This window comes from Molothrus ater, chromosome Z (assembly GCF_012460135.2).
Source record: "Molothrus ater isolate BHLD 08-10-18 breed brown headed cowbird chromosome Z, BPBGC_Mater_1.1, whole genome shotgun sequence".
In the NCBI taxonomy this organism is placed as follows: domain Eukaryota; kingdom Metazoa; phylum Chordata; class Aves; order Passeriformes; family Icteridae; genus Molothrus; species Molothrus ater.
Genome location: NC_050511.2, coordinates 55,141,578 through 55,167,498, shown reverse-complemented (window position 1 = coordinate 55,167,498; position 25,921 = coordinate 55,141,578). Strand labels below are relative to the sequence as shown.

At 39.5% G+C, this 25,921-nt stretch overlaps 1 protein-coding gene across 1 annotated transcript in view; it reads left to right on the top strand.

Moving 5' to 3' along the window:
• Window positions 1–2,149: 2,149 nt before the first annotated feature.
• SNX24 (sorting nexin 24) overlaps window positions 2,150–25,921 on the top strand; it is a 91,408-nt gene continuing 67,636 nt past the window's right edge. Inside the window, exon 1 of the mRNA XM_036402842.2 lies at window positions 2,150–2,257. Within this exon, the coding sequence (XP_036258735.1) occupies window positions 2,198–2,257 (60 nt within the window). The 5' untranslated portion in view covers window positions 2,150–2,197. The remainder of the gene's footprint in view (window positions 2,258–25,921) is intronic.

The window sequence follows — 25,921 nt, the reverse complement described above, 5'->3', positions numbered from 1 at the left end:
GTTTTTAAAGAACATCCCATGTCTATCCCCAACTGGTCAGTAACAAGTTGTTAGCCTGTATTTATTGGTCACTCAAACTCCTGGTGTGAACACACAGGAAAAGTTCTTTGTGAGAGATAGTTTTCATTTTTCTGTCTAATGGTGTAAAAACAGTTTATACAGGTGGGTAGTATTTATCACAGCACTAGAGTTCTTTCTCAGGGGAACCAGGTTGTTTTCCACAGACTCTTCCACAGCTCTTTCTCAGGGAAAACAAGTTATTTTTCACTGCTGCAGAACTCTGTTCTCAAGAGCTGTCAGCTTTCTCATGGCTTCTGTTGGCTCGAGTCAGAATTCAGTTTGTAGGCCTTTGGCCTGCTGTTTCCCCACCACAGTAATGTTTCCCTCTCCCTCTCCCTCTCCCTCTCCCTCTCCCTCTCCCTCTCCCTCTCCCTCTCCCTCTCCCATGCTATTAATCTAGAAAGAAACAAGTTAGTTTTCAAAATAAATTTCAAAAAGCTCATAGCATAAGCCACAGACATCAGATAAATTTGTTTTCTGACCATTTTTGAGGTATGTTTTTGTACTTGGATCTACTTGTGAAGATCAAACCCTCTATGGTCATGGATTTATCACAGTAGCTACTCCAAAAGATCAGGGAGAGTGTGAGGTTGTCTCAGGTAGTGCCTGAGACTCTCCAGACTCACAAGGTGAGTTTTAAGATACACTGTTTAATACAGTGGCAGTTTGTTGACATTTTGCTTCCAGATGGTTTGGAGCTTGGAATTGGCAAATTTGTGTGAAGTCAAAGCAGTTGCCTGTGCCAACAGCCTGGCCTCCTAAATTCACTTCATGTGCATTTAGAAACCTTCTGCCTCCATTATTTTTAAGCCATCAAAACAGCTGCCTATTCTGGAGTCTTATTTAATTTCTCCAGTGGTGAGGAATCACCTACAGTTCTCTGAAATTATATGGTTTCCTTTGCTAAATAACAAAGTTAAGAGTTGGCTTCTTGAGAACACACACAACACAGGGAACTTTCCTGAGTGCCACTTTTTTTCCCCCTTTTAATTTCATGTCTGTTCCCAACAGGCACGACTAAAGGTGCTGCATTTGTTTATTGACTGACCTAGTCATAGCAGAAGGCTGTGCTGCTATTCAGTGGGCTTGGTGGACTGCAGCGTTGAGTGGCAAGAAGTGGCATGAGGTTCAGTAAGAGCAAATGTAGGGTCATGCACAGGAGTAACATATACAGGAATAACCCCAAGTACCAGCACAGGCTGGGGCTGACCTGCTGGAGAGCAGCTCTGTGGAGAAGCACTTGGGAGTCCTTGTGGATGACAAGCTGGCCATGAGCTGGCTGTGCCCATGGTGTCCTGGGGTGCGCTGGGAAGACTGTGGCCCACAGGTGGAGGGAGTTCCAGTGATGCCACATCTGGAGTGTTGTGTTCAATTCTAGTGTTGGTACCAGAAAGACGAGGTACTACTGAAGAGGGTCTGGTGGAGGTCAAAAAATGATAAGGGATCTGGAGAGGAGAGACTGTGGGAACTGGGCCTGTTTAGTCTGCAGAAGACTGAGAGGGGATCTCATTAATCTCAAAGTCGGGTGCCAAAAGGATGGTGCCAGATTCTTTTCAGTAGTGCCCAGCGGTAGAGTACAAGGAGTAATAGACATAAACTACAACACAAGAAATTCCACCTCAGCCTGAGGAAGAACTTTACACTGAGGATGGCAGAGCACTGGAACAGGCTGCTCAGGAGGGCCTGAGTCTTCCTCTCTCCCTCTCTCCAAACCCATCTGGATGTGTTCCTGTGTCACCTGCTCTAGGTGACCCTGCGTTGGCATGGGGTTGCTTTTGGTGATCTCCAGAGGTCCCTTCCACCCTAATGATTCAGTGATTCAGGTTTGAGCTGCGGTGTGAATTTAGGACTGGATAAATTCGGCCCTCCGGAATTAAATTTTTTTTCCCCTCCGCTTTTTGTGTGCTCCGCAGTAGTGCTGCAACTCCGGCTGAACCAGAAGCCGACGCTGTGGAGCACCGTTTGTTTCATACCACGTTTTTTCCAGAGGAACCTGTCCCGCCTTGTCCCGGCAGCGCGAGGGGCTGCGAGAGCGGGTCCGAGCCCGCCACCCGCCCCGCCCATGTCACGTGGTGCGTGGTCACGTGAGGGGCGTGCAGATGGCGGCGGCGCTGGCGCCGCGCTGAGGGCTGCCGGCATGGAGGTGTTCATCCCGTCCTTCCGATACGAGGAGAGCGAGCTGGAGCGGGGATACACGGTGAGGTGCGCCGGGGCGGGGCACGCCCGCGCCTCGGGGAGGCCAAGCGCCGCCAGCCAGCAGGGGCTGCGCTGCGGCGCTGTGCAGACATCAGTGTGCCGGGGCCGTTCTGCCCTCCGTGCCCATGCCGGCCCCGACCTGCCCTGCCCAGCCGTGCCCTGCCCAGCGCAGCCCGTCCTGCCCCGCCAGCCTTCTCCCCAGCTCTGCCCAGCCTTGCCCCGCCCTGCTCTCTCCAGCATTGCCCTGCTAACCGTGTCCTGTAGAGCCATCCCAGCCCTGCTCTGTGCACCCCAGCCATGTCCTCCTTGTCCAGGCCGGCCTGGAGGGAGCCGTGCCCTGCCCAGCGCAGCCCATCCCTGCTTTGCTCCTCTCGGCACGGGCAGGATGGCCTCAGCCCGCCAGACACCTGCTGCCTCAGTCGGGCGCTGTTCTGCGGGGCAGCAGCGGCAGAGGCGGGTGCGGCGTGAGCGGCAAGGGAGGGGAGGCAGCTGCTCCCTCGCCGCTCCGCCCTGCGGGGTCCAGGTGAAGGGGGTGGAGTATCTCTTGCATGTGGAAAGGCTGAGAGAGCCGGGACCGCTCATCCTCGAGAAGAAAAGGGGCAAGGACGTCTCTTCAATATGTACAGATGACCAGAATGGCCAGAGAGAGAGGGCCAGACTCTTCGTGTTGGTGCCCGGTGACAGGAGAGGTGGCAGTGAGCAAACACCAGAACACAGGGAACGCTCTTCAAACATATGACAGGACTGGCTTGTTATCATGAGGTGGTCGAGCACTGGCATAGGTTGCCCAGAGGACTGTGAAGTCTCCATCCTTGCACTTTCTCAAAACTTGGCTGGACACTATCCTGGGTAGCCAGCTGTATAGCTGGCTCCCCTTGAGCAGGCAGATTAGTTTGCACAGGTTTTAGAGGTCCTTTTTGTTCTCAGTAGTTTTCTCACCTCACAAAACTGTTGGACAGTAGCACATTCACATGGTGCTGGGTGGAGACAGGTGGACCAAAACACAAGGTATTTATCTAAAAGTGGATATTCAAAACTTGCTTCCTTTATTAAATAAATTCATTTAGTAGCTTAGAAAAAAAATCTGAATCCTGTAGAACTTCTAGAAGATTAATCCATATAGGTAGTCATAGTTCCATGAAGCAAGTTCATCTTCCTTATACTGTATATTATTTGGTCTTCACTACTAGCAAGCGTTTGCAGGCCTTGCAGAAGGTAAACCACTTTAGTTGTGTTAATGTGGGAATGTAGCAGCATTAATACTTTTGCCTCTTGGGTGAACTTAAATGTAAGTGACTCTCTACAAGACACCTGTGTAGTTTTGGGGACTTGGCTTTCAAACATTTTGAATTGAATGTGATTGAGTGTAATTACAATAGCACGGACTGATTCCACCACATCGTAGTTGAGCAGGTTAGTTGAAATGACAGAGTGATTTCTAAGATGTGCATATTACACAAATAAGATTTCTCATAGTAATGTTTATTTTTAGTATTTGCATTTAGTGAGTTTCTGTTTCTTTAAATGTAATACTGTCTATGACTCCTGCTATCTACAGGATATGGGTTTTTAAAATTTCATAAATGTTAAGCTGTGTAAGCTTCAAAGAAATCAGAAATGAAACTATATGATTCTAGGTGTCTTCCAAGAAAAGGATCCTGAGAGCAAACACGTTCTATGACAACACTGTTGATTGTTACAGCATTTTTCCTCTCAAGTAATTTACTGGTGGTGAGTCAGTCTCATGGATCTGAAAGTTGCTGTAGTTTAGTAGATTTTGGTAGTTTTTCCTGCATGATTATTTTGCCATTTTATTCAGGTGAGGGGATTTTATTCTACGTCTTTACGAACCCTGATCATACTTTATGCTGACCATGAAACTGTATGAGGTAGTGTAGCTGAAGTTTGTCTGAGTTGGGCATGCTTGTAGGAAAGGATATGGAAAACTGCCCTGATAATAACATTGTGTCTTTCCTTTGTGTTTTAAAGGACTATTCATGAGAAAAACTTATGCCAGTCTAATTGCCAATTTGTGATTATGTAAATAATTTGCATAAGTATTGTTCCAAATACAGAAATTCAAAGGGGTATACTATATGTCCTCCTTACAGCAAAACTGAGATTAATGAAAGCTTACCATTGCTCTGTACTAGCTATGAAATTATACAGGTAATCCACTTTATGTTAGTTTTCATCAGCAGCTTTACAATATTAGCATTAAAAAGTGTGGTTTAAAGGTCAAAGAAAGTGTATTCCCAATGGACACTACTGGCAAACTGGTAACAAAAGACAAGAAAAGGCTGAGCTACTTAACTTTTTTTGCTTCAGTCTTCATTTGTGGGTCTCTTTTCCCCACAGTTCTTGAGTGGATAGACTGCAAGGCAGGGAATGGGGATGTAAGTTCTAAGAGATGATAAGGATCATGAAGAACCTGAACATACCTAAGACTATGGATGCTGATAAGATGCATGCCAGAGTCCTGAGGGAGTTGGCTGATGTAGTTGCCAAGCCACTCTCCTTGATATTTAAAAAGTCATGTGAAATCTGAGGTGACTGGAAAAAGGAGTACCCATCTTTAAAGAGCATAAAAAGGAGGACCTTTGAAACTACCAACCTGTCAGAGTCCCCTCCATGCCTGGGAAGATCCTGGGACAGATCGTCCTAGAAGCTCTACTAAGGCACATGGAGCACAGGGAGCCAGGGCAGCTGCACCAAGGGTGAGTCCTGCCTGACCAGCCTGGTGGCCTTCTGTGATGGAGTGGCTGCATCAGTGCCTGAGGGAAAGGCTACAGGTGTCATTTACCTGGACTTCAGTAAGGCCTTGACATGGCCCCATAACATCCTTCTCTCTAAATTGGAGAGGTGTGGGTTGTGCAGATCAGCTGTTAGATAGACAAGAATGGGTTGGGTGGTAGCATCCAGAGGGTGGTGGTCAATGGCTCAGAGTCCCAGAGGATGTCAGTGGCAAGTGGTGCCCTCAGGGGTCTGTACTGGGACCAGTATTATTTAATATCAATGACATAGACAAAAAGATTGAGTGCACCCTCAGCAAATTTGCAGATGAACACCAAGCTGAGGGGTGCGGTTACTCTACTGAAGACAGGACGCCATCCAGAGGGACCTGCATAAGCTCTAGAAGTGTGCCTATGGGACCTTAATGAGATTCAGAAAGGGCAAGTGGAAGGTGCTGCACCTGTGTTGGGACAACCTCTGTCATCAGTCCAGGCTGGGGGATGGAGGGAGAAGAGCAGCCCTGCCCAGAAGGGCTTGGGGGTGCTGGTGGGTGAGGGGCTGGACATGACCCAGCCATGGGCACTCACAGCCCAGAAAGCCAAACGTGTCCTGGGCTGCAGCCAAAGCAGGGTGAGGGAGGGGATTCTGCCCCTCTGCTCTGCTCCGCCCTGGTGAGACTCCACCTGGAAGGGGTCTGCTGCATCCAGCTCTGGGGTCCCTAGCATAAGAAAGGGGACTGTTGGAATCAGTCCAGAAAAGGACCACAAAAAAGGGATCAGTGGCATGGAGCTCTTCTGCTTTCCTCTTTCAGTGAGGAAAGGCTAAGCAAGTTCGTGTGTCCAACCTGGAGAAGAGAGGACTTCGGTGCTCCATTTTTGCAATAAACAGGGCTTTTAAGAAAGGTGAGGACAGGCTTTGTAGTAGTAGGCTTTTTCAGTGGAACAAGAAGAGTGTTTTTAAACTAAAAGAGAGTAGATTCAGATTAGACATAAGGAACACACTTTTTACAGTGAGCATAGTGAAATCCTGCACAGGTTGCTCAGAGAGGTTTCAAATGGCCCATCCCCGGAAACATTTAAGACCAGTCTGGATGGGACTCAGACTCAGCAGCCTGACCTAGATGAATATGTCCCTGCTCATTGCAGAAGGAATGGATTAGATGACCTTTAAAAGTCCCTTCCTACCCAAACTATCACACAATTCTGTGATCACAGAAGTACCACTTTACACAGTTGATTGTTTTACTGTTGTCTTTCCCACAAGTGCTCAAAATTAAAGTATTTTGTTGGACTGGAGTAGCTGGAACAAGGAACTATCAGAGCTTATGCAACTGAGAATAGCAGAAAAGGATGATGGAAGCAGATGGAAGATTGCTGACTTGCAGACTTTCCACCAGCCCAGTCACATGCCGGGGGGTTTCAGAGGGTGCCTTCTGCACTGTGACTGCCGGGGCCATTGCAGAAAAGCAGCAGTCATGGGTGGTTTTCTGAGAAGAGTGGTGATGGTTGTCCTGGCATCTTTGCTAGAAACAGTGATGGTGATGACCTCCTGCATGAAATGAGGGACTGAAGGGAGAGTTGTTTCTCTCTATGGTGGCTCTGCATTGCAACCCTAGCATGCTTCCCTGACATCCGTGTGTTTCTAGTTCCTTATCTTTAGCAGAATCGAATCCAGTTCCCCTGGATGCACGCTGCTGCTGTGTGTTCTTACTTCCTGAAAAGAAAGGACACAAAAGGGGTATTTGTCCTTTTCTTTATGGGAATTCATTACCGATTGGTTTGTTTTCAGTTTAGGCCTGTTGTTTTAGATTATTTTCTTTTTTTCCTTGGTGTGGCTAGGCAGCCCTTGGAAAGTGGAATGGCCAGAGATCCATCAGTTCTGCAGAGAGGGAGGAAATGACTTGCCATAGAAAGTGGAAATTTCTGTCTAGCTTTAGAGGGCAAACTACAGTACAATTATGAAATAGAAAGGGAGGTCTTGACCAGAGAAATAAAATACTAGGGATATAAAAGATTAGAAAGAAAAATTAGGGAAAAATATAATTATACAATGCTTGAGATTGGGTTCTGTCAATAAAATAAATGGGAAACACAGTTCTTTCAAAAGTGTTTGTTTCAGGAGCTCAGCTTTCCTAAAGCACTGTTTCTCTGATATAAAATCTTGAAAGTCATTTTCCCTCATCCCCTACACAAAAAACCCTATAGAATATTAATCCCGATATTTCTGGGTGTGGGGTGCCTGGCTTCGTCTAGCCCTCGCTGCTAGACCAAAGGCAGCAGCTGTGGCGTTTTACCCCAGAGATACCTTTGGCCGGCTGGATGCTGCAGCTAGGCACTGGGAACAAATCCAGGCAAAGTAGGAACTCAGTTTACCTCTGGTGGAAAAGGTTCAGGCGACGGTGAAGAGAAAAGGAGCGGGTTCTATTGTAGAGTCTTAATCCAGAGTTTTATTTTAGGGTGGTAGACCTCTGAGTGTTGTAACAGCTCCCAATAGAACTCCCAGCCGCGTGGTCTCGTGTCCTTTTAAGCCCCGGGGACAGGGGGAGGGAAGGGACAGGTGAGGGCCAACCAGGTGTGAGGAGGGGAAGCCTCAAGGGATATAGATGCTTGGACGGGCCAATGAACCCGGACCTGAAGGGCATCTTTTGAACTTCTGCCAATCACAAGACACCTTGCTGGAATGTTAAGGTTGATTGACAGCTCTTAGGCAGGAGGGCAAAAGGGGGATGGGAAAGGTTGGCACACCTGAGGGGATTGGGATAGGTGAAACAGGAAATCACGCTGCAACAAAACCCAAGGAAAGACCCCAGAGTAAACTCGCACTTGTTCCAGTTCTGTTTGGAGTGTACATAAAATGATGAAACACAGAATATGGGAAATGTCAGTTTTCTTGGTGGACAATTAAATTTCATTGTCAGTTTAAATTGATGACACTAGCTTCTAAACTATTGAGCCTGTGCTAATAAATGCAACAGTTGTTCATAATTTGGCAGTGAATGACCTTTAAATGTAGGCGCTTACTAAGGATGTCCCTAGAGAACAATTCAACTTCGAAATGACACCCACGTGTTCTTGTTGTCATTTAAATATGCTCCCTTTGTCAATAACAGAATAATAAATACTAGTTAGATTTCTAATGTTGATTCAGATCCCAGGAAACTTATTGAATAAATTAGTGTACATTTGATTTATATTGACCAAAAAAATTTTACAGTGGTATATTGCAGGTCAAGGTGACATACATTTAAATGTGTTGTAGAGCAGAGGGCATACTTGACTGACACAAGTGCTTACTGCACTTTAATTAACACTTCCAATAGTATTCTCCAGATTGCTCCTGGAGCTGCAATTGTAGAAGCAACATCTGACATGTGAGATCGTAAACTAATGTGGGTTTTTTGAAAGTTCATTTGCTTTACCTCCATAGAAGCAGCAGTTTAATTACAAGACTGTACTTCTCTTCATGGAAGTATAAAATCACAAGGATCTAAAGTTTGGTAAAGTTTATGTATTTCAGCATTCTTTGCTGTTAAAATAATGTACATAGAGTCAAAAAGGGAAGTTTTTAGTTCTTCTATCAACACCTAGAATAAGGCACTATAGCAGATTATAAAGGGGCAATATTTATTCATTTTTTAATGATAAAGTATAGAGGGAGTAATTACGAGTTTATGTAAAAAGATTTCAAAGTGTTCTAGCCCTTTAACTTTTAGTTTTCTGTACTGTGTAAACTTAGTAGTTTTAAAAAATCTGAACAGATTTTGAGTGCCTTGAGTATAAAATCTAGCAGCGTGAAGACGACTTGCATACCGGTTGGGCTTATGTAAGCTCACCATGTATTAACCTTGGGTCAGAAATAGAAATCAGTGACACAGCAGTCACTCCAAGTTCAAGGAAGTTAAACAGAAGTACTCAATCTATTAGATCTAATTAGTCTTTCACAGTCTTAGTGTCTTCACAGAGGATTTTCAAATGTCCTGGTTTCTCTACCGGCAGTCAAAGTAAGTCTGTACAGATGCATTTCTCTCCTACAGGGATAATGAAGATGATAAAAGATAATTTGACAGATGTCAGTGATTCTCTACTGTCAGAAAAATGCTATTTTGATCATTGGTTTTGGTGAGTTTGATGTTCCAATGAAGGTGGAACATATTAGGAGAGGAAATAGACTAGGTAATTTAAGCCAGATTGCTGTTTCTAAAAATAGATTTTTTTTCCTTTTTTTTTTTTTTTAGTAAATCTTATTGGAAAGGGCCATCTAAGATTTCTCTGAGCAAGAAAACCTTTTGTTTTATTTGTGATGGGAGGGTTGACAGCTGAGTAGAAAAGCAGCAGCATGATTAACTCTATCAATTTTCCATCTGAAAGAGCAAAAGTTGACACATTCTATCTGTACGTTACAACTGCAAAACATGTATTATCCATTCATCTCCCAATATCTACTGGTTTGCAGTTTTAATGAGGAATTTGCATTTTCAGAAAGATTGGAGGTAGCAGGGCATTCAGACATGCATCACAATAAAGATATATTTGAATTCCACTGTGTCTTTTGGAGGTATTGGTGACAACATTTTGTTAGTAATGTAATATTATCAGTGGAATTATTTCATCAGAGGATTCATTAACTGCTCCTGGTGAAGTTTCCAGATAGCATCAAGTCATGATAATTGTAAAATCTTGTCCACAAAGATAGTGTTAAACAAGTACATAGTACATTCTTCACTAGCCAGGAGTGAGAACACACCAGACTTTAAAATGCAACATGAGGGAGATGGAATAGATTTCTCCCTTTTTCTTACTGCAGTGCAATTTTAATCGGTCTTTGAATTTGAAGACATCACCTGATGTAATTAATTCCAGGTTTAATTGATAGTTAGCGACCGTTGTTTTGGAATTATTAAGTTATCTTGGAATTTCACTTGGAATATGATACCGAAGAGGTGCTTCTGTGCAGAGTGCTCGGTGGGATAACTTCAGTGCTGCACTTGGGTACAGTGGAAATACTTGGTTTAGGTATGCACCATGGAAGTGTGCTAGTGGAGGCTTTCAGGCCATTGTATTCTGAATATTCTTGCTATCAGTAGCCATTTTATTTTTGTGTTTAAAGGAATTATATGAGGACTTGTATCAACTCTTCATTTTCAGTTTTCTATAAGCCTGAAATTTTTGTGGTTTGTGGAAGACTAAAATAGCATTTTGGAGAATGTTCTGTGAGAGGATTTTAAAGACAAAACAGATGTGTTGTTGTTCCCTTTGAAAGTGGCATTGTATTTTTAATAGAAAATGAAAGGAGAAGTGTGTGTTGTCTGTTAATAAACTTATTCTGAGGTGTCTTACAGATAGAGCATGAATACCCTCTTCCTGTAAACAAAATTATTATTTCAACCTATATATTTATAAATTTCACATTTCATAAACCAATAAATGTTGTAGGGTTTTGGTTTTTTGTTTTTAATAAAATATTTGGGGCACAGCAATCAGGCTTGGATACTTTCAGGCATTGAAATAAGAAGAGACAGAAGGAGTATACCATGAGTAAGGAGCCCATGTCCATGCCAGGTTCGAAACAACGTATGTTTCTTCTCATTCCCCCTCTGTTGGTGCAGTGAGAGCTCCACCTCTTGTTCAAAAAAACTTTTGGTTCTGGGAGTGTATACATAGGAAATCTGAGAAGATGAATTTGGATGCTGAATTTGCCCTCAGTGTAGGGTACTGACTATGCTAAGTAATTTATGAGAAGTGATAGCCAAACCTCCACTGCAACCTCCATCTAGTGTATTATTTATTTAGATGTCACAGTGTTTGTGTGACCCAAAGGACCCAGTTAAGTCCAAGGCATCTGTGAGACAAGTGTGGAATGATGTACTTGCTACACATAGTTTCAAAAGTCACTCTTTAAAGGGGTTGCCTATGCTTGATAATAGTTGTTTCTGGATGAGATGCTGTGAAAAGCATTGCATATCCGAAGATATTCTTACAATTTGAGCACTTAATTCTTTAACAGAGTGTAAACATGTATAAAACTTCTGTGAAAATCTTCTGTCCCACTAGGTTAACTTGAAAATGGTAAGATAAGAATTACTGATCTTCATTATTTTATTTTTTATATATCTTGTCTCCCTGTGATTGCTTCATTTTTTAAAAATGGACCCCCTTTTTATACCAGAGCAGAAGGTATTCAAGTACTGCAGTATCTTTAGATTGGAAAATAATGAAATCTAACGTTTTCCTTATTATCTTTTACAAAAGGATGAACAAAGTCTTGATTAGGTAGTGAAATAATTAATTGTTCAGCAACAGGTCTGCATTGATGCAAATACACTGCTTTTATGAAAAAGGACCATGTGTGTTGAGAAATACAGCTAACTGCTTCTACTTCTGGTTTTGCACAGGACTCTTTCTTTGTGTATAGATTCCCTTCTCTACTCTTTATTTAGTAATCAAGCTCTTAGCAGGAATAGGACTGATCATGTGGCTTCCTTGCAGCTGAGCTGTGATGGTGATTACAGTCTGACTTTCTTGTTCTTTTAAGATGCGGAGAAAGAAAAAAGGGATTATGTCTTCAGTTTAATAGTAAATTAATGGACTAGTAAATTTATGGTAATGTCAGGGAATGTAATAAAAATATTAGCTTTGCTTTAAATATATGAAGAAATGGATATTCAAGAAAAAATGCACATCAACATTGGACTTGAAAGTTATGTCATTATAGAATCAGAAAACATATTAGCCTATTATTTTTCTTATTTGTTCCAAATTCTAAGGTAAATTATTTCCTGTGATGACATACTTCCTATAAAATTTTGAAATGCTTCATTCTTACAAACAAGATGGACAACATTTGAAAACTGTTTTCTAATTAGAGATTCATTCTCTCACTAAAAGTCAAAGACCTCCCAGGTTTATGTTCTAGCAAGGGAGCATAAAAAGTCAGTAATAAGTGACAATATCTATTTTTGGTGTTGAATAGAAATGTCAAAGGCCTTTCCTTTTGCTGAGTGTTCAGAATGTGGGTGTGATTGTGTGATTGGTAGGAATACTGGTTTTGCACCATTGCCTCTGACACAGTGACTAGAAAGCTCAAGTACATTCTGAAGTATGGCTGAGTTTGGGGTGGATTTTTTTGTTGTTTTAGTGTTTGTTGTTTGGTTTGGGGGGGGGGGTGATGGGTTTTGTTGGAGTTTTTTATTTAATGATTTCCTTTTCCTATTTGTTGTCTCTATCAAAATCCATTACTAATTTTGGTTTTATCTTCCTGTGTCAGAAATGTTTCAATATCAGACATCCAAGTTTTGGCATGGATTTCTTTTGCCATTTGAGAAGAGGGAGACAATATTTTTTGAAAGAAATTCACTAAGATCTTGATGAGCACGTTATTTTGGCATAGCAATTTTCTTCTCTCAAGTAACCCAGTCCTTATGTTGGCCTGAATTAGAGGCAAAGTAGGAAAGTATACTTTGTAAGAAGTTCAGCACTTGCAGCTAAGAAGTCTTTTAACATTTTGTCTTTTGCTACCTACTTGCTACTATATATTTATCTGGAAAATAAGGAGAATATGATAATGGGAACCAGTTTGAGGGTTCTTGTTAGAATAATTTTTTTCTACATACATTTAGTCTCCATATTTGAATTTTTCCTTTCCTGGCTTGTCATTACAATTACATAATTGCAGCTTTAGAAAACCTCTAAACAGAATTTTAAGGGTGAAAAAGCCGTGTACCATCTGGTTTGTAGTATAGAAATCTAAATTAAAAGAATGATTTTTTTTGTCTAACCAGTGGGAGAAAGAAGGAAATTTCTCCTGAAATAAATTGTTCAGTATACTAAGAAAAGATGACTTGAAGTTAGTTACTTAAATCATGAAAGTCATTGCTGTTTGCTTTCTTTTCCTTGCTTTGTTTTGTTTTGTTTTGTTTTGTTTTTAATAAATTGTGAATGTTAGCATTACTTTCCTTGAATGCAGTGGCCAGAATAATACCACTAACACAAAATTTTCCTAACTGACTAAGTATTTAAATAATACATTTTGTGAAGTGAAAAAGAAAAGGTTAGTTTTGAAGTGTGTTTGGTGTATAGGAAAGAAATGGTAACATGCTGCACATTCAAAGCTTTTTTTTTTGCTACTGTAAATTGTCAAAAATTGCTGATTTGAAAGGGGGTAAAAACCTGCTTAAAGTAATCACAGATACAACTGTTATCTGTTACAGGCTAAGAACTTAATGCCCTATTGCTCAAATGAGTTTTTACAATAACGAGATAGCTATATCACACTCCTAAGTGAAAAGCTCATGAACTTTCCTGCATGGTTATTTCCAACCTCTACTCTTCTAACAAGCTCCCAAAGTTGTTGTTGCTTATAAAAGTGGAAAATGGACCTGATAAAAATGTTTAGTCTGCAGGGCTGTGTTTTATTTATCATATCACAAAAGAACAATGTTTTGTTGCATCATGGTCAAAATAGAAGTGACCTTGCTTGTTCATGAGTGCTCAAAGCATAGAGATAAGAGGCAAAGTAATAGAGTACAATAGAAAGAGTGTAGTGTAATTATTTGTGGCTTGTCAAGTGAAGCCCTTTCAGGCCCCAAGTGATTCAAATCTGGGAACTCTGCACAATTCTGTACACTAACCATAGCCAGCATCAGAGAAATCTCACCCAGCTTCTCCGACAGTACTGAAATTGCATCAGTTTGTCACACACTGAGCATGCCAGCTCCGCACAATATCATTTGCTTGCAAATGGGCCTGGCCCCAACGCCCTGAGACACATTCTTTGGTATCTGACTCTTGGCCTGTGATTTGTCATGTCTCTAGTGCTATCGGCGTAAAGTAATTTTAATAGATTCTGATGGTTTGCTTGTGGAAGGTAAAGAATGCACTACAGATTGTGTCAGGTAGCTTTCTGTGGCATGCAGTTTGGTGGAGGCCCTCATGATGGTGATAGCCAAACAAAGACTATGGAGAAATGAGAACCCTATTTTGAACAGTATTTAACACTGCCCTTCTCAACACCCTGCTGTGGACATCCTTGCTAACTCAGCAGGTCCAAGAACTTAGCAGCTCAGCAAAGCAGGGTTATTTGTGCTTCAGACTTATTTATGGATGAGAGGATACAGCAGAAAAACAGTGGCTTTTTTGTCCCTACTCAAAAAGTGTGTAAAATATATAAAAATGTTAATTAGTTTTAAAGAAGTAAACTGGATGTACATTTGTCTTGGTGTTTACCTTTCTATTATTTGTTTCAAGTATTAGTATTCTCTAAATAAAAATTCCCATGTTTTTTAGCAAGTATGTTACATAATACCATAAAAAATTTTTAAAAGGCTTATGTGATTTATACTAACATGTATCTTTTTATAAAATTATATAAATATGGCCCAAAATATTTATTCCTGAAGAATTTCTTCATAGATTTTAATTGATTTATTTATTTGACAATTATTTGATTGCTAAATCTTTGTTTGAAATTGTTTTCTTACACTATGAAGTAAGTATGTGGCATTATTTTACTCTTCCTTTGACACCACTGAGATGAGATTATTTTGCCATTGACAACTCTGATCTTTGCATCATTTTTTTCAGCTGACTTCCTTAATTGATTACTACTTTGGTGTTGGAGCCTGCAGCATAGCTCTCCAGAATTCTGCTGACACCAATCGATTAATGTGAAGGTGTTAGTTAGTGATTTCATCTAAGAAACATTCAAAACCATGTCAGTAATCGGTTCTTAAAAACTGCCAGATCACTGGATTTTGTTAGTTTGAACGTTTTTTTGCGTTTACAAGGATCAAGGATTTCTCTGAAGAGACAACAACAACAACAAAAGCCCAACAAAACAAAAACCAACAAGAACCCCAAAAAACCAAGCCAACCCCCCCCCCAACAAAAACCAAAGATTCTCCACACTTTGAAGTGAGTCTTGTGGGAAGAACAGATTTTATTCAGTTGTACATTAATATAGTATACGTGCACATGCCTTAATAATTAAAAGACTGTTTTAAAATATGTTCTTATTAATATTTAAGGTATCTCTGAGGAATTTATAAAAATACTTCAGCACAAACTATTTCTTTTTATGTTTACCTGGAGAATTTTTGACAGCAGTGTAACTCTGAGCACCCCGCTAGCAAGTCTGTGCAAGTCTGCCACTTTCTTTTCTGCAGTAACTTTCACATTTGCTTAGCAGCTTTGCATAGCTAAGCAAATTTTTAAAATGAGCCTGCATTTTTTTTCCTTTTTTCTTCTAAATATGTTCAGAAAAATAGTGTTGTTTTATACTATTCCTCAGAGTAATTCTGTGTTATGACCAGAACTCACTGTTCAATATTGCACATAAGAAAAAAAGGAGTAAAGTTTCTTTTTAAGCTTGATATTAACTTTTGAAAGCATGTTTTGCTTTTATTTCTTGGTGGAGTTTTTTGTAGGATGACTTCTTAAAACAACATAGATTTTTGCAGTGTGCTAGGCTTTGTGTATGCTACTGTGCATCAGTAAAACTTCTCTGTCTGATTTCCTAGGGGTGGTTGTGGAGTGTGCAAGTTTGCTAAGTCCAGTGAGCATGCTGTGTTCACAGGCTTTGTTTGTGCAGAAGGCAACCTGAATCAGTTGCCTCTACACCAACATCAAAACCAGCAAAGTATTGTGGTAATATGCTGATAAGATGGGCATGCATACACACGTGTTCGTGGGTGCAGATATACAGAAGCACGTGCACATGTCAGCATTGGAAAGATTTGTTGGGTTGTATTGCTGAAGGGTCTGTTTGAGTTCCGGTATAACTTGATGTTTTAGTGATGTGGATGATAGAATGAGAATGTCCTTGTTTAAATTTGCCATTGACACCAAGGTGGAAGTGACTGTGATCATGCTGGAGAGCAGTAGAGTTTAAAATAATTTTCATAAGTTGGAAGGTTTATTTAAAAAAGGAAAATGAGGTGCTAACTCAATAGGAACTGGTGTCAAAGGTTATATTTATCAAAAAATAATCAGTTACATGGAGTAACATCTAAAAGATTAGGCAATAGATATTCCTGAAAGGATCTGGGGGTTATCATGCATCGCAAGATGGCCGTGTCACAAGGCAAATGCCTATTGGGGTTCCAAAAGAGGAATGTAACAAAAATGTCAGTGATGTGAAGTGTATACTAAGTGTGGAGTTCCATGTCCAGGTTTAGGTAGTGCATGCTAAGAAACATGAACGAATGAGAAAAATTGTGGATAAAAGAAGGCAATGTAGGAGCACTTACAACAAGTTACATTGCTTTCTGGATCTCTGATCAATGTGAAGGAGCTCTTTAGATTGCAAACAAAACAGTGGGTAGGAACTGCATGACAGTCTCCAGCAGTTAAATAACTTGAATAACAGAGGCAGTTGGTCTGTGTATTGACAGTGTTGTGGTCTTCTGCTGTGCAGTTATCTGACCTATCCACCAGAAGTACAGGGCTAATTATGAAATGATCCTGAATCCTAAAGATACTACCACCTCCAGAACACTCTTCAGGAGCAGGGTACAGAAGCTTTGTCTGTATGAGGCTTACAGGTTTCTGTTAAGAGTAAGAAGTACAATTGGTAAGATCTGCAGCCTAGAGACAGCAGAAAGAGCCAGGTAACTCCAAGAAATACAGAGCCAGGTTAGATCTCAGGCTCCTTTTTGTGAGCCCCCCATTGACACTTCGCTGTCATCCTTTGCATTATTTCAAAAATTTTGTTTATATCTTTGCCCTAATCTTTTATCTCTTACAAATTCTTTGGCTTTCTAAAACTCATATTTAAGAGTCCACACAGAGTAGTTAAGTCTCTTTTCCTGGGGAATGTGAAAGCATCTTTTAATGGAATGGTTGCTGAAACAATCATGAACGTTTCCAACTCTGATTCTTTGTGCAAGAGAAAAAAATGTAATTTGTTTATTTGCTCAGGTAAGCCTTTTTCAAGGTCTTCCTGGGAGGTAAAAATTCTAGATTTTTCCCCATATTTAGCTAATACTATTCAATAAAGCTTTTGTGTTTGGTATTTATCCTGCTTTCATGCTAGTCTATATCTGGTTCCATAACTGTAAATATACATAGCAATGAAAGGAGGTGCAGAACATGAGGGCTGACATCTCCCTCTATAAGCTAGTCAAGAAAATGCAAAAATTCAGTGCTACTTGTACTTCAGTCAGTATGCTTTTTCCTGTTTCACAAAATGAAAGCTTTCTGAGTGTTTAAATTGCTGGACGTGTGGTGTTTTAAGAGGTGACTAGATTGGTGGTTTAGCTGTGAAGCAGAAAGCAGTGTGGGGACAGGAGGGTTAGGAGTCCGGTCAGAGGTCTGAGTCTCTAATCCCTGTCCTGCTCACAGGTGTGTTTCACCTCAGTCCTGTCTCATCTGAAGGGCATGAAGATAGACTGTACAAGTTAGAAGGCTCTTCAGGTTTACTAAATGACAGAAATAACAGAAGGGCAAGCAATTTTTCCTCAATTTACTTCCAAGTATTTTTAGGAGCTGATGAAAAAATTGTATTTTTAAAAGATTATTTCAGAGGGATTTGTAGAGCAACAATTTTTTGCCAAACTATATACCTTATAGTTATTCTATATATACCTTATGTGCAGAACTTTCTGTAGGTATCTTTCATTTGATTCTTTCATTTGATTAATGAATTATGTGCTAATTTTAATTTTGTGGGACGAGTTGCTGCTTTGTCAATGTGTGCTCAAACATCAGCACTTTTCAGCACTGCTATGATCCATTCCATGATGTGATCATGTGCCTTGGCAGAAGTCAAAGTCAGAGCAAAGAATAGTGCTCTACCATTTGCCATTCTAGTTCTGTCTTGCTACTCTTAGCCAAGGACATACACAGATAGTTCAGCTTCACTTAATTCTTGATGTATGTAATCCATTTATAGCTCATGTGTAGATGTAGCTTTTTACCCTTCACACCATGGAAATCATCAAAAAATCCTCTGCAGTTTCAGCAAGAATGGTACTTTAAAACAGAAGGCTTGGTGCAAAATATTGGATGCACAGCAGTATGGTGATGTGCCACTGTCCTGAACACTAAATAGAAACCTCTCATATTTCACTGCTGTCTTTCTCATTAGTCGGGGGTTTGATGATAAGTGATTTAAATATCCCTAGTATGCAAGAATCATGGTCACTGACAAGGAATATGATTACAGAGATTTTTTTTTTTACTCCTCATAGCTCAAATAGGCTATTTCTATACTTCTCAAGGTAACAGGGTGGGGTTATGCTGAGCAGCATGATAAGTAGGCAACACGAGTCAACATTTACTCACTCCCCAGTTATAAACCCATTTTTACCTCCTACATTACAAAAGTTTTTAATTTCTTGTTTGTAGACAGTAAAACATGATTCCATTTGCCAACTGTCAGCAGACTTGCAGAAGAGCATTGAGAACTAATTTTTCATTCCCCAGAGAATGCAAGTTTGTTGCCAGGTAAGCTATCTTATGACTGGCATATATTGACTGTCAGCCTTTCAGAGGCCCCAGTGCTGGGTCCTGCAAGCACCAGAGACGCAAGATTTAATTTTGATTACTGACTAACTTCCTTCTGGGTGTTTTTAACCTGAGAGCTCTGTGCATGCATGGATTGCTTACCTGTTAGATGAGACAAGATGCCATGAAAACATACTCAGAAAAGCAGGTGAAGAGGGAAATCTCCAAGTCAGCCAAATTTGGTTTTGTACTCATGCAGTCAAACCATAGCTTTGCACTGCTGTACAGAGGTCAGGGGTTTGGAACTAAAATAGGTAAAAAGCAGCAGTTTGATCAGATAGCCTTCTGTCCTAGTAGTACATTTGGTACTGAAGCTGGCTTGGAAATAGCTTTGGCATTGCACTACTTTTTACTACTACAGAAAGGGAATCGAGGTTCCAAATAGACTTAGGGCCCTTTTCTGGTATAGACAGCTTGGAAATGTAAAATGTGTTCTTGCATAGAATCATGAAGTGGTTTGGATTGGAAAGATTGGATTTAAAAATTATCTAATCCAACTCTTTACCATGCGCATGGACAGCTTTCACTATTTCACGTTCCTTGTAAGATTCAGCCTGACCTTTGGCACTTCCAGTGGTGGCATATCCACAGCTTCTCTGGTCAACCTGTTCCAGTGTCTCACCACCCTCATCATATAAAAAGTCTTCCTTGTTTCCAATCTAAATCTACCCGCTTAATTTATGAGTTAACATTGCCACCTGTCCTGTCACTACAAACCTTGGTAAAAATTACCCTGTCTCCATCTTCCCTGTAAGCCCCCATTATGTATTGGAAGGCCACAAAATCTCCCTGGACCCTTCTCATCTTGTGCTGAACAACCACAACTATTTTCCTTTACAACTCATCACAGCAGGGATGTTTCAGCTCTCTGGTCAATTCTGTGTCCCTTCTCTTGACTTGTTCCAACAGATCCATTTCTTTCATGTTACTGAGGACCCAAGCACTTCAGGTGAAATCTCACCAGAGCAGAGAGGGAGAGTCTTCTCCTTCTGCCTGCTGACCATGCTGCTTTTGATATTGCCCAAAATGCAATTGACTTTATAGGTTGTGAGCACACATTGCTGCATTGTGCCCAACGTTTCAGTCACTGTAGCCCAAATCCTTTTCTGCTGGGCTGCTCTCAACCCATTCATCCTCTAGCCTGTGTTGATACTGAGGGTTAACCAAACCCATGTTTGCTTTTGGCCATGTTGAATTTCATTACATTGATATGGGCTCACTTGTCAAACCTGTGAAGGTCCCTCTGGATGCCATCCCTTCTCTTCAGTGAATGAACTGCACAGCTCAGCTTGGTGTTTGGTTCAGTTTTGTGTAGAGGGCACTTACAAGACCTGGGATCAAACATGAGCAAGACCAACCACAACAATGGCAGATCACTTGCTCGATGAATAATGCAAAGATCTTGACGAGTAAGTTTTTAATTATCACTTGAGGCAAGCCCAGTGGGATTGATTAAATTGTACATGGACAGGATTATTTCTTGAATTCTGTGACTTTGGAGTTCTTGACTTTTAACCTCAATGGTTTTGTTGTATTTTCTTTGATGGAATAATGTCTAAATTTATACTTTACTATCGTACTCAGTATTTCGGTGAAAACAATAGAAAAGTTCGCTGTATAGTTTGGGGGAAAAATAGCTGAGTTACAGGCTTCTTAAATGTTTTATAACATGTCACTGTTGGTTTCTTTTTTTTTTCTTTTTATTCTCCTTTGTGTAACACTGTAAATATTTAAATATGGCTCCCAAAAATAAAATCTCTCTAAAATGCTGAGCTCCTGTTGAAGGCTCTAGGGATTTGGTGTACTAAGTTAGAACTGGTTGAATGCATTTTAAAAATAACTTGTGGCTATAATTATTTGCTTCAACAGCTTGACTAGTGGTCAGAAGTAGGAGCCAGGGTGCAGGTCAGCCTGCTGGTGGCCACTGAAACAGCTGGAAGTCCAGTTTTTGCCTCTGGACCTGGAGGCTAACGCAGCTACTCCTGAGCAGCCTTTTTTTGTAAGCTCCCAGTATGAGCACATATTGAGTAACATTGGACTGACTTGGTTTAGATGCAATGGAAACTTGTAGTCACTCCAGAATATTCCTTTCTAATTAGCAGAAATTTTGAAGCAGAGAAATTGCTTAAGCTTTTTAAGCAAAGTTTTTCCTCAGAAGAGGAAATCAGTACTATTTTGTCTTACTAGGTTGTTGGGATTACTTCTAGATGAAGTGAAGTCAGAGGCAAATATTTGTTTTGTTTGTTCCTGCACTTTATGTTGTAATCCTGTGTTTGTTACTAAAAAGTCCAGTGGTCAAAGAAATGGATTTAGAATTCACACTTAGCTTAATTTTGCTGTTTTCTAGATCTTGATTCTAGCTGGGTTTTGAACCAAGTATGTGTATGTGTGTCTAGTTTGTCTACTTAGAAATAGAGGAGAACATTCAGTAGTTCAAATAAACATCCGTACCCTTCTTTTACTTTCCTGTTAATGTACTCATGTTAATGCTAAGATCTTGAACAGATTCTCCTACAGAATTAAAATAATAAAAGAATGTATTAGTTGATAAATTGTGTGTGTTATGGAGCACTATCGATTACCTCACTTATTAGTTGTGCATTAAAGCAGACAGTATTTAGACAAATAATGAAATGCTCTTGTGACTTGCTTTTTATGTATAAAATGAAAGAGTAGCAAGCAAAATCTGAATAATGAGGGCTTGTTGTAATTCACATTAATGTTCAATTGTGAATGTATAGGAAGTATACATTTTTCTCATTTAGAAACATCTATACACTAAAGTTTGTTTCTTCTGGGTAGTTTTTAAGTTGCTTTTTTTTTTTCTTTAATTAGAATTCTTCATAATAATATGGTTTTCAGCTATAGATACTGGTATATAGGTGGTGCTCTTTACAAGCCATCTACTTGATAATTTTGGGTGTTTATAATTACAAGAGGAATTAAAGTTTAAAAGGCCAAAGGAAGCACTGGAATATTTTTCCCTCTACAAAGTTACTAGTATTAGTCATTCTGTAGCTTGAATAAGGTATGTGTGCTCAGCCTGAGGGTTGTCCATGTAAGTAGGCTCAGGATCAGTCCTTGGAGTTATGGTTCTTGTCGGTTTGTGTCTTTGCTGGGGTGCCTAACAGACCAGTAGGGGTCACTCTATGCATTGAATTTAGGGAACATGTTGGTAATTTTAATTACGCTTTTTAATTGCATATGCTAGCACTCTTGAAAAGATAAAATCCTAGAGGAGAATTCTACTCATTGTTTATTAAATTACTGTTTTTTCTTTGAACTGAGAATATATGTACAAAGCATGTACAATAGTTAATGTATTATAAACTAACATGGCTATTTCACAGATATCTCATGATAAAATTTCAGAGGAGTTTTTGAAAGAGTCTCCACAGTTTGCTGAATGAGAGTGTGTAGAAAAGAAAGTGATTCTGATTGGGGTTGCTGCATTTCCATGCCCCAACTCAGTAAAAAAGGCTGGAAAGTCTGGTGAGGCAGGTCAATGTGCCACATAAATATTTCAGTGATGTATTCTTCCATTTCTCTCAAAGTCAAACTTTAAGGCTGTTTTTGATACTCTAGGAGAAGGATATCAAGCATCTGTGTGCATCTGTTAAACAAAAGAGATATCCTGGTAAAGATATCCTGGTCTTCTAAGTCTGGCAGTTAATTGTGCAACTAGTTGATGATCAATGCAGTCACTTCAGACCAATATATAAGATCCATCTATTTCCAGTTTTTCTGTAGTGGCAGTGTTGTGAAATATATTTTTGCCTCCTGTTTTCTTCTAAAATCTATATCTTAGGATTTAAAATGTTTTCCATCTAAGATTGGAGAAAGCTAAAAGCATTTTAATGCTTGTGAAAGGACATAATCCTGTCTTAAATGGGGCATTTATCCAATTTTAAATTAAAGGCTGAGATTTGTACTTCATAATACTTTCTTTACTAAGATTTCTTAATGAGGGATACATTGCACATTTTGATGGAACTAGATATGCTATTTAGATTCCTATCCTTTCCATGACCTCCTCTTCCACACTTACTGCAGTAGTTTATGTATTTGTGTTTTTCTGTGCCACAGTTGTGCGCAGGAGCTCAGCTCTTATTTCAAAAGAGCTGGAAGCCACAGACAATCTTCAATGTAAGTGGTCTGTGGAAAAAGGCCAGCAAAAATCACTCCAATCTGGTGGCTTAGCTGAAATCCAGGACCTGAGAGTTCAGTTTCTGACTCAGGCAAGTCAAAGTAGTCTGGTAGTTTGCTTCATAAAAACATGGATAGACACATGGAGTCAGGTGAAACAGATGGAGAGGAAGAGCATATTTGTGATATTCATGATCTTTTCTTCAGAGGCTGCCAGTAAGGATAAAGTGATTAATTTCAGTAATACTGACACAAGACCAGATGGGAGCAGAAAAAGTAATAGCAAGGTAGTAAGGACCAGCAATTGCTTGTTTTTCTGTGCCTGGTGAGATTTGCTTAATTTGATTGATAAGGGTATCTGAAAAGTTGTGCTGATCACTTTTGCATACATTTCACTTTGATGAGAAAACAAAAGATCAGCTCAGGTGTATGTCTATCTCCATTTTTCAGTGAAGTGGTTGAAATTCTATTTATGTTGGTAATATTTTATTATAGTAAAGAGTATGTTTTTTTCTTTTTGTTAAGTGTTGTCTCTTTACTTAGAAGTGTGTATCAGGGAAGAAAGGGAAAGGTGAAGAAATAAGAGATAAGGAGATTATTGATCTTTTCCTTGTATTCTTAGTTCATAAAACTGATACTTTATTTCTTTAAGTAGTCCAAAAATTTGTATCTTACAAGCAATGTCTTTAAATGATAATGATGCATTTTTAATTGGAATGGAATAAGAAATTTTGTAATCCTGTAATATAAAAACTATTTTCATCTTTCCAGCCAATGTTACTTGAATTCACAAAATTAATTCAACTTTAGTGTGCTTTTTTCAGTGAGACTGCTTGTTTTTCCTTGCAGTATTTTTCTCTGCATTTCCAGTGAAGTCATTATGGCTTAAATAAATCATAGCTTTTCTTTATTTTCTCTCTGCCCCCAGGTGTACTGGTTGTTTTGGTCATCTAAGCCTAACATGTTTTAATGCCTTTATATGTAGCCCTTATTTCTCCAAAACTGATCTTTGAAAAAAAAGCTTGCTCTCCTTTTCACAGAATCAGAGAATGTTTAAGGTTGGAAGGAACCACTGGATGTAACTTTCACCAATCTCTCTATTCAAGGAGAGCCCTATAGAGTACGTTATTCAGGGTTGTGTCCATATGGCTTTTGAATATCCTGCAGTGAGGGAGATTCCAAGACCTATCTGGGCAATTTTTCCAGTGCTCAGTCACTCTCACAGTGAAGTTCTTCCACATGTTCAGGTGGAACTTCCAGTGTATCAGTTTCTGCCCATTTTCTGTTGCTTGGCACCACCAAGAAGAGCCTAGTCCAGCCTCCTGGCACCCTCTCTTCAGATACTCATGGACATTGATAAGGTCTGTTCTTAGCTGTCTCTTCTCAAGGCTAAACAGTCCCAGCTCCCTAAGCCTTCCTTGTAAGAGACATTCTCCACTCCCCTAAATACCTTTGAAGCTCTCTGTTGGCCCTACCCCAGGAATTTCATGTCTGTTATGCTGAGGATTCCAGAGGTAGTAGTGGGGATCAAGCACAGTTCCTTTTGGCCCAGTGTACCATGGCTGCTTGTCTAACTCCAGATCCCCACCAAAATTAATTTCAAATTCATTTTGAATACTTTATTATGTTTTATTATGTTTATTGTAACTTTAAAAGAGTGAACATGTGAGTATTTTCACCTCTTTGGTTGATGCATGTAGCAAAATTCTACAGTAGCTTTACAGTATTGTTGCTAACATGATAACACAGAGATTATTAGTTTCAGTTAGGTAATGCTAATACTTACCACACCACATTATTTAACATGACCACAGATTATTTATTTTAATAATTATTGATAAATGAGTAGTGAGAATTGGGAGATGATAAGGTTTTGGAGGATTTTTTTCTGTTTTGTTGGTTTTTGTTTTGTTTTGTTTTGTTTTTGTTCTTGTTTGTTTGTCTGATTGGGGTTTTTTTATGGTAGGATTTGGTTACAGCAAATGGTTGTGTCAGTGATTACTTGTATTAATTTATGCACCTTTTTCTTGATAAAAGCTATCTATTTGGACTGAGAGTGAAACAAGACTTGGAGAGTTCAGGGGTTTGATGTGAAGAAGGAATATGACAAATATCAACATATTGGACTGTATTTTCACACAGCACTAGTGGACATAACAGAAAAAAACCAACCAAACCATTCCTTTGCTTCTTCATCCATAGAGAAAAGATGGACTTTCTTCAAAATATATCCAAAAAATGTTTTTTAAAGAATGTTGACAAAATCACCAGATTTGTATGTTCGGACCAGATAAAGGGAACAGGTTATAAGATTTGAGAAGATAAAAATATTTTCTCACTTTATTGACTTAAACAGTATTTCTGTGGTTTCTTTTAAACATGTAATTCTTTTTTTGTCTACATACTGTTTTTCTGTAGGTACATTATAAATTTTGATTCTATTTAGGCTTTTCTTAAATCACAGATGTATCAATTTACCTTTTTTAAAACTCAACTTCATTTTCAAGTATACTTGTATTTAATATTAAAAGCTTAAAACTGAACTTTAGAAAAAAGTGAAAGGTAGTACAAAAAAAATTTTAAAAGGAAAAAGGTTTCAAAAGCCCAAGCAGTAATGTAACTGGTCAGTCAGACCACCTAAAGGCAGGGAAAAAACATGTTCTATCATATAGTATTAAATGTCATACTGGTTTTGGAAGTTACTTTGTGTACACTGAGCTTTGTACAGAACAAAAATTGATAATTTTGTCAAGGAGCAGAGTAGGAAGACTGATGCTGAAGGAAGCATCCGAAAGTGACACTGCTGAAGTTGTCATAGATGCTCAATGTAGATTCCTTTTGAGTGGTGTGTCTTCAGTGCAAAGATGAATCCCTGCTTTAAGGAGCCCTCCTAAGTGATGTTTGCTAATAGAAAGATGTAATTATATGGTTGATGCAGGTTGTACTGTTTCATGCTTTGGAATTCAAAATTACAGCAAGAACTGTAAATTATTGCAAAATGGTAAATATTGTAACATTTGTGACTACATGCATTTGTTTTCCTTAGGTTTTCAGGATTCCTTTTAGAAATGTTGGGTTCTTGATGTATTGTGCACCTATTTTAAGACAACAGTCTATGGCACTACAATCTATACTTATTCACTAACCAGGGAAGATGCCTCTAATGCATAATGAATCCAAGTATTAGTTTTTTTCTTTTGACTTTGACTTTAACTCCACTGAGTTTAACTAAGAAAACAGAAAAGTCATTGCTTCAGCTAAGTGTGCCTGTCCAGGAAGAAATGGTG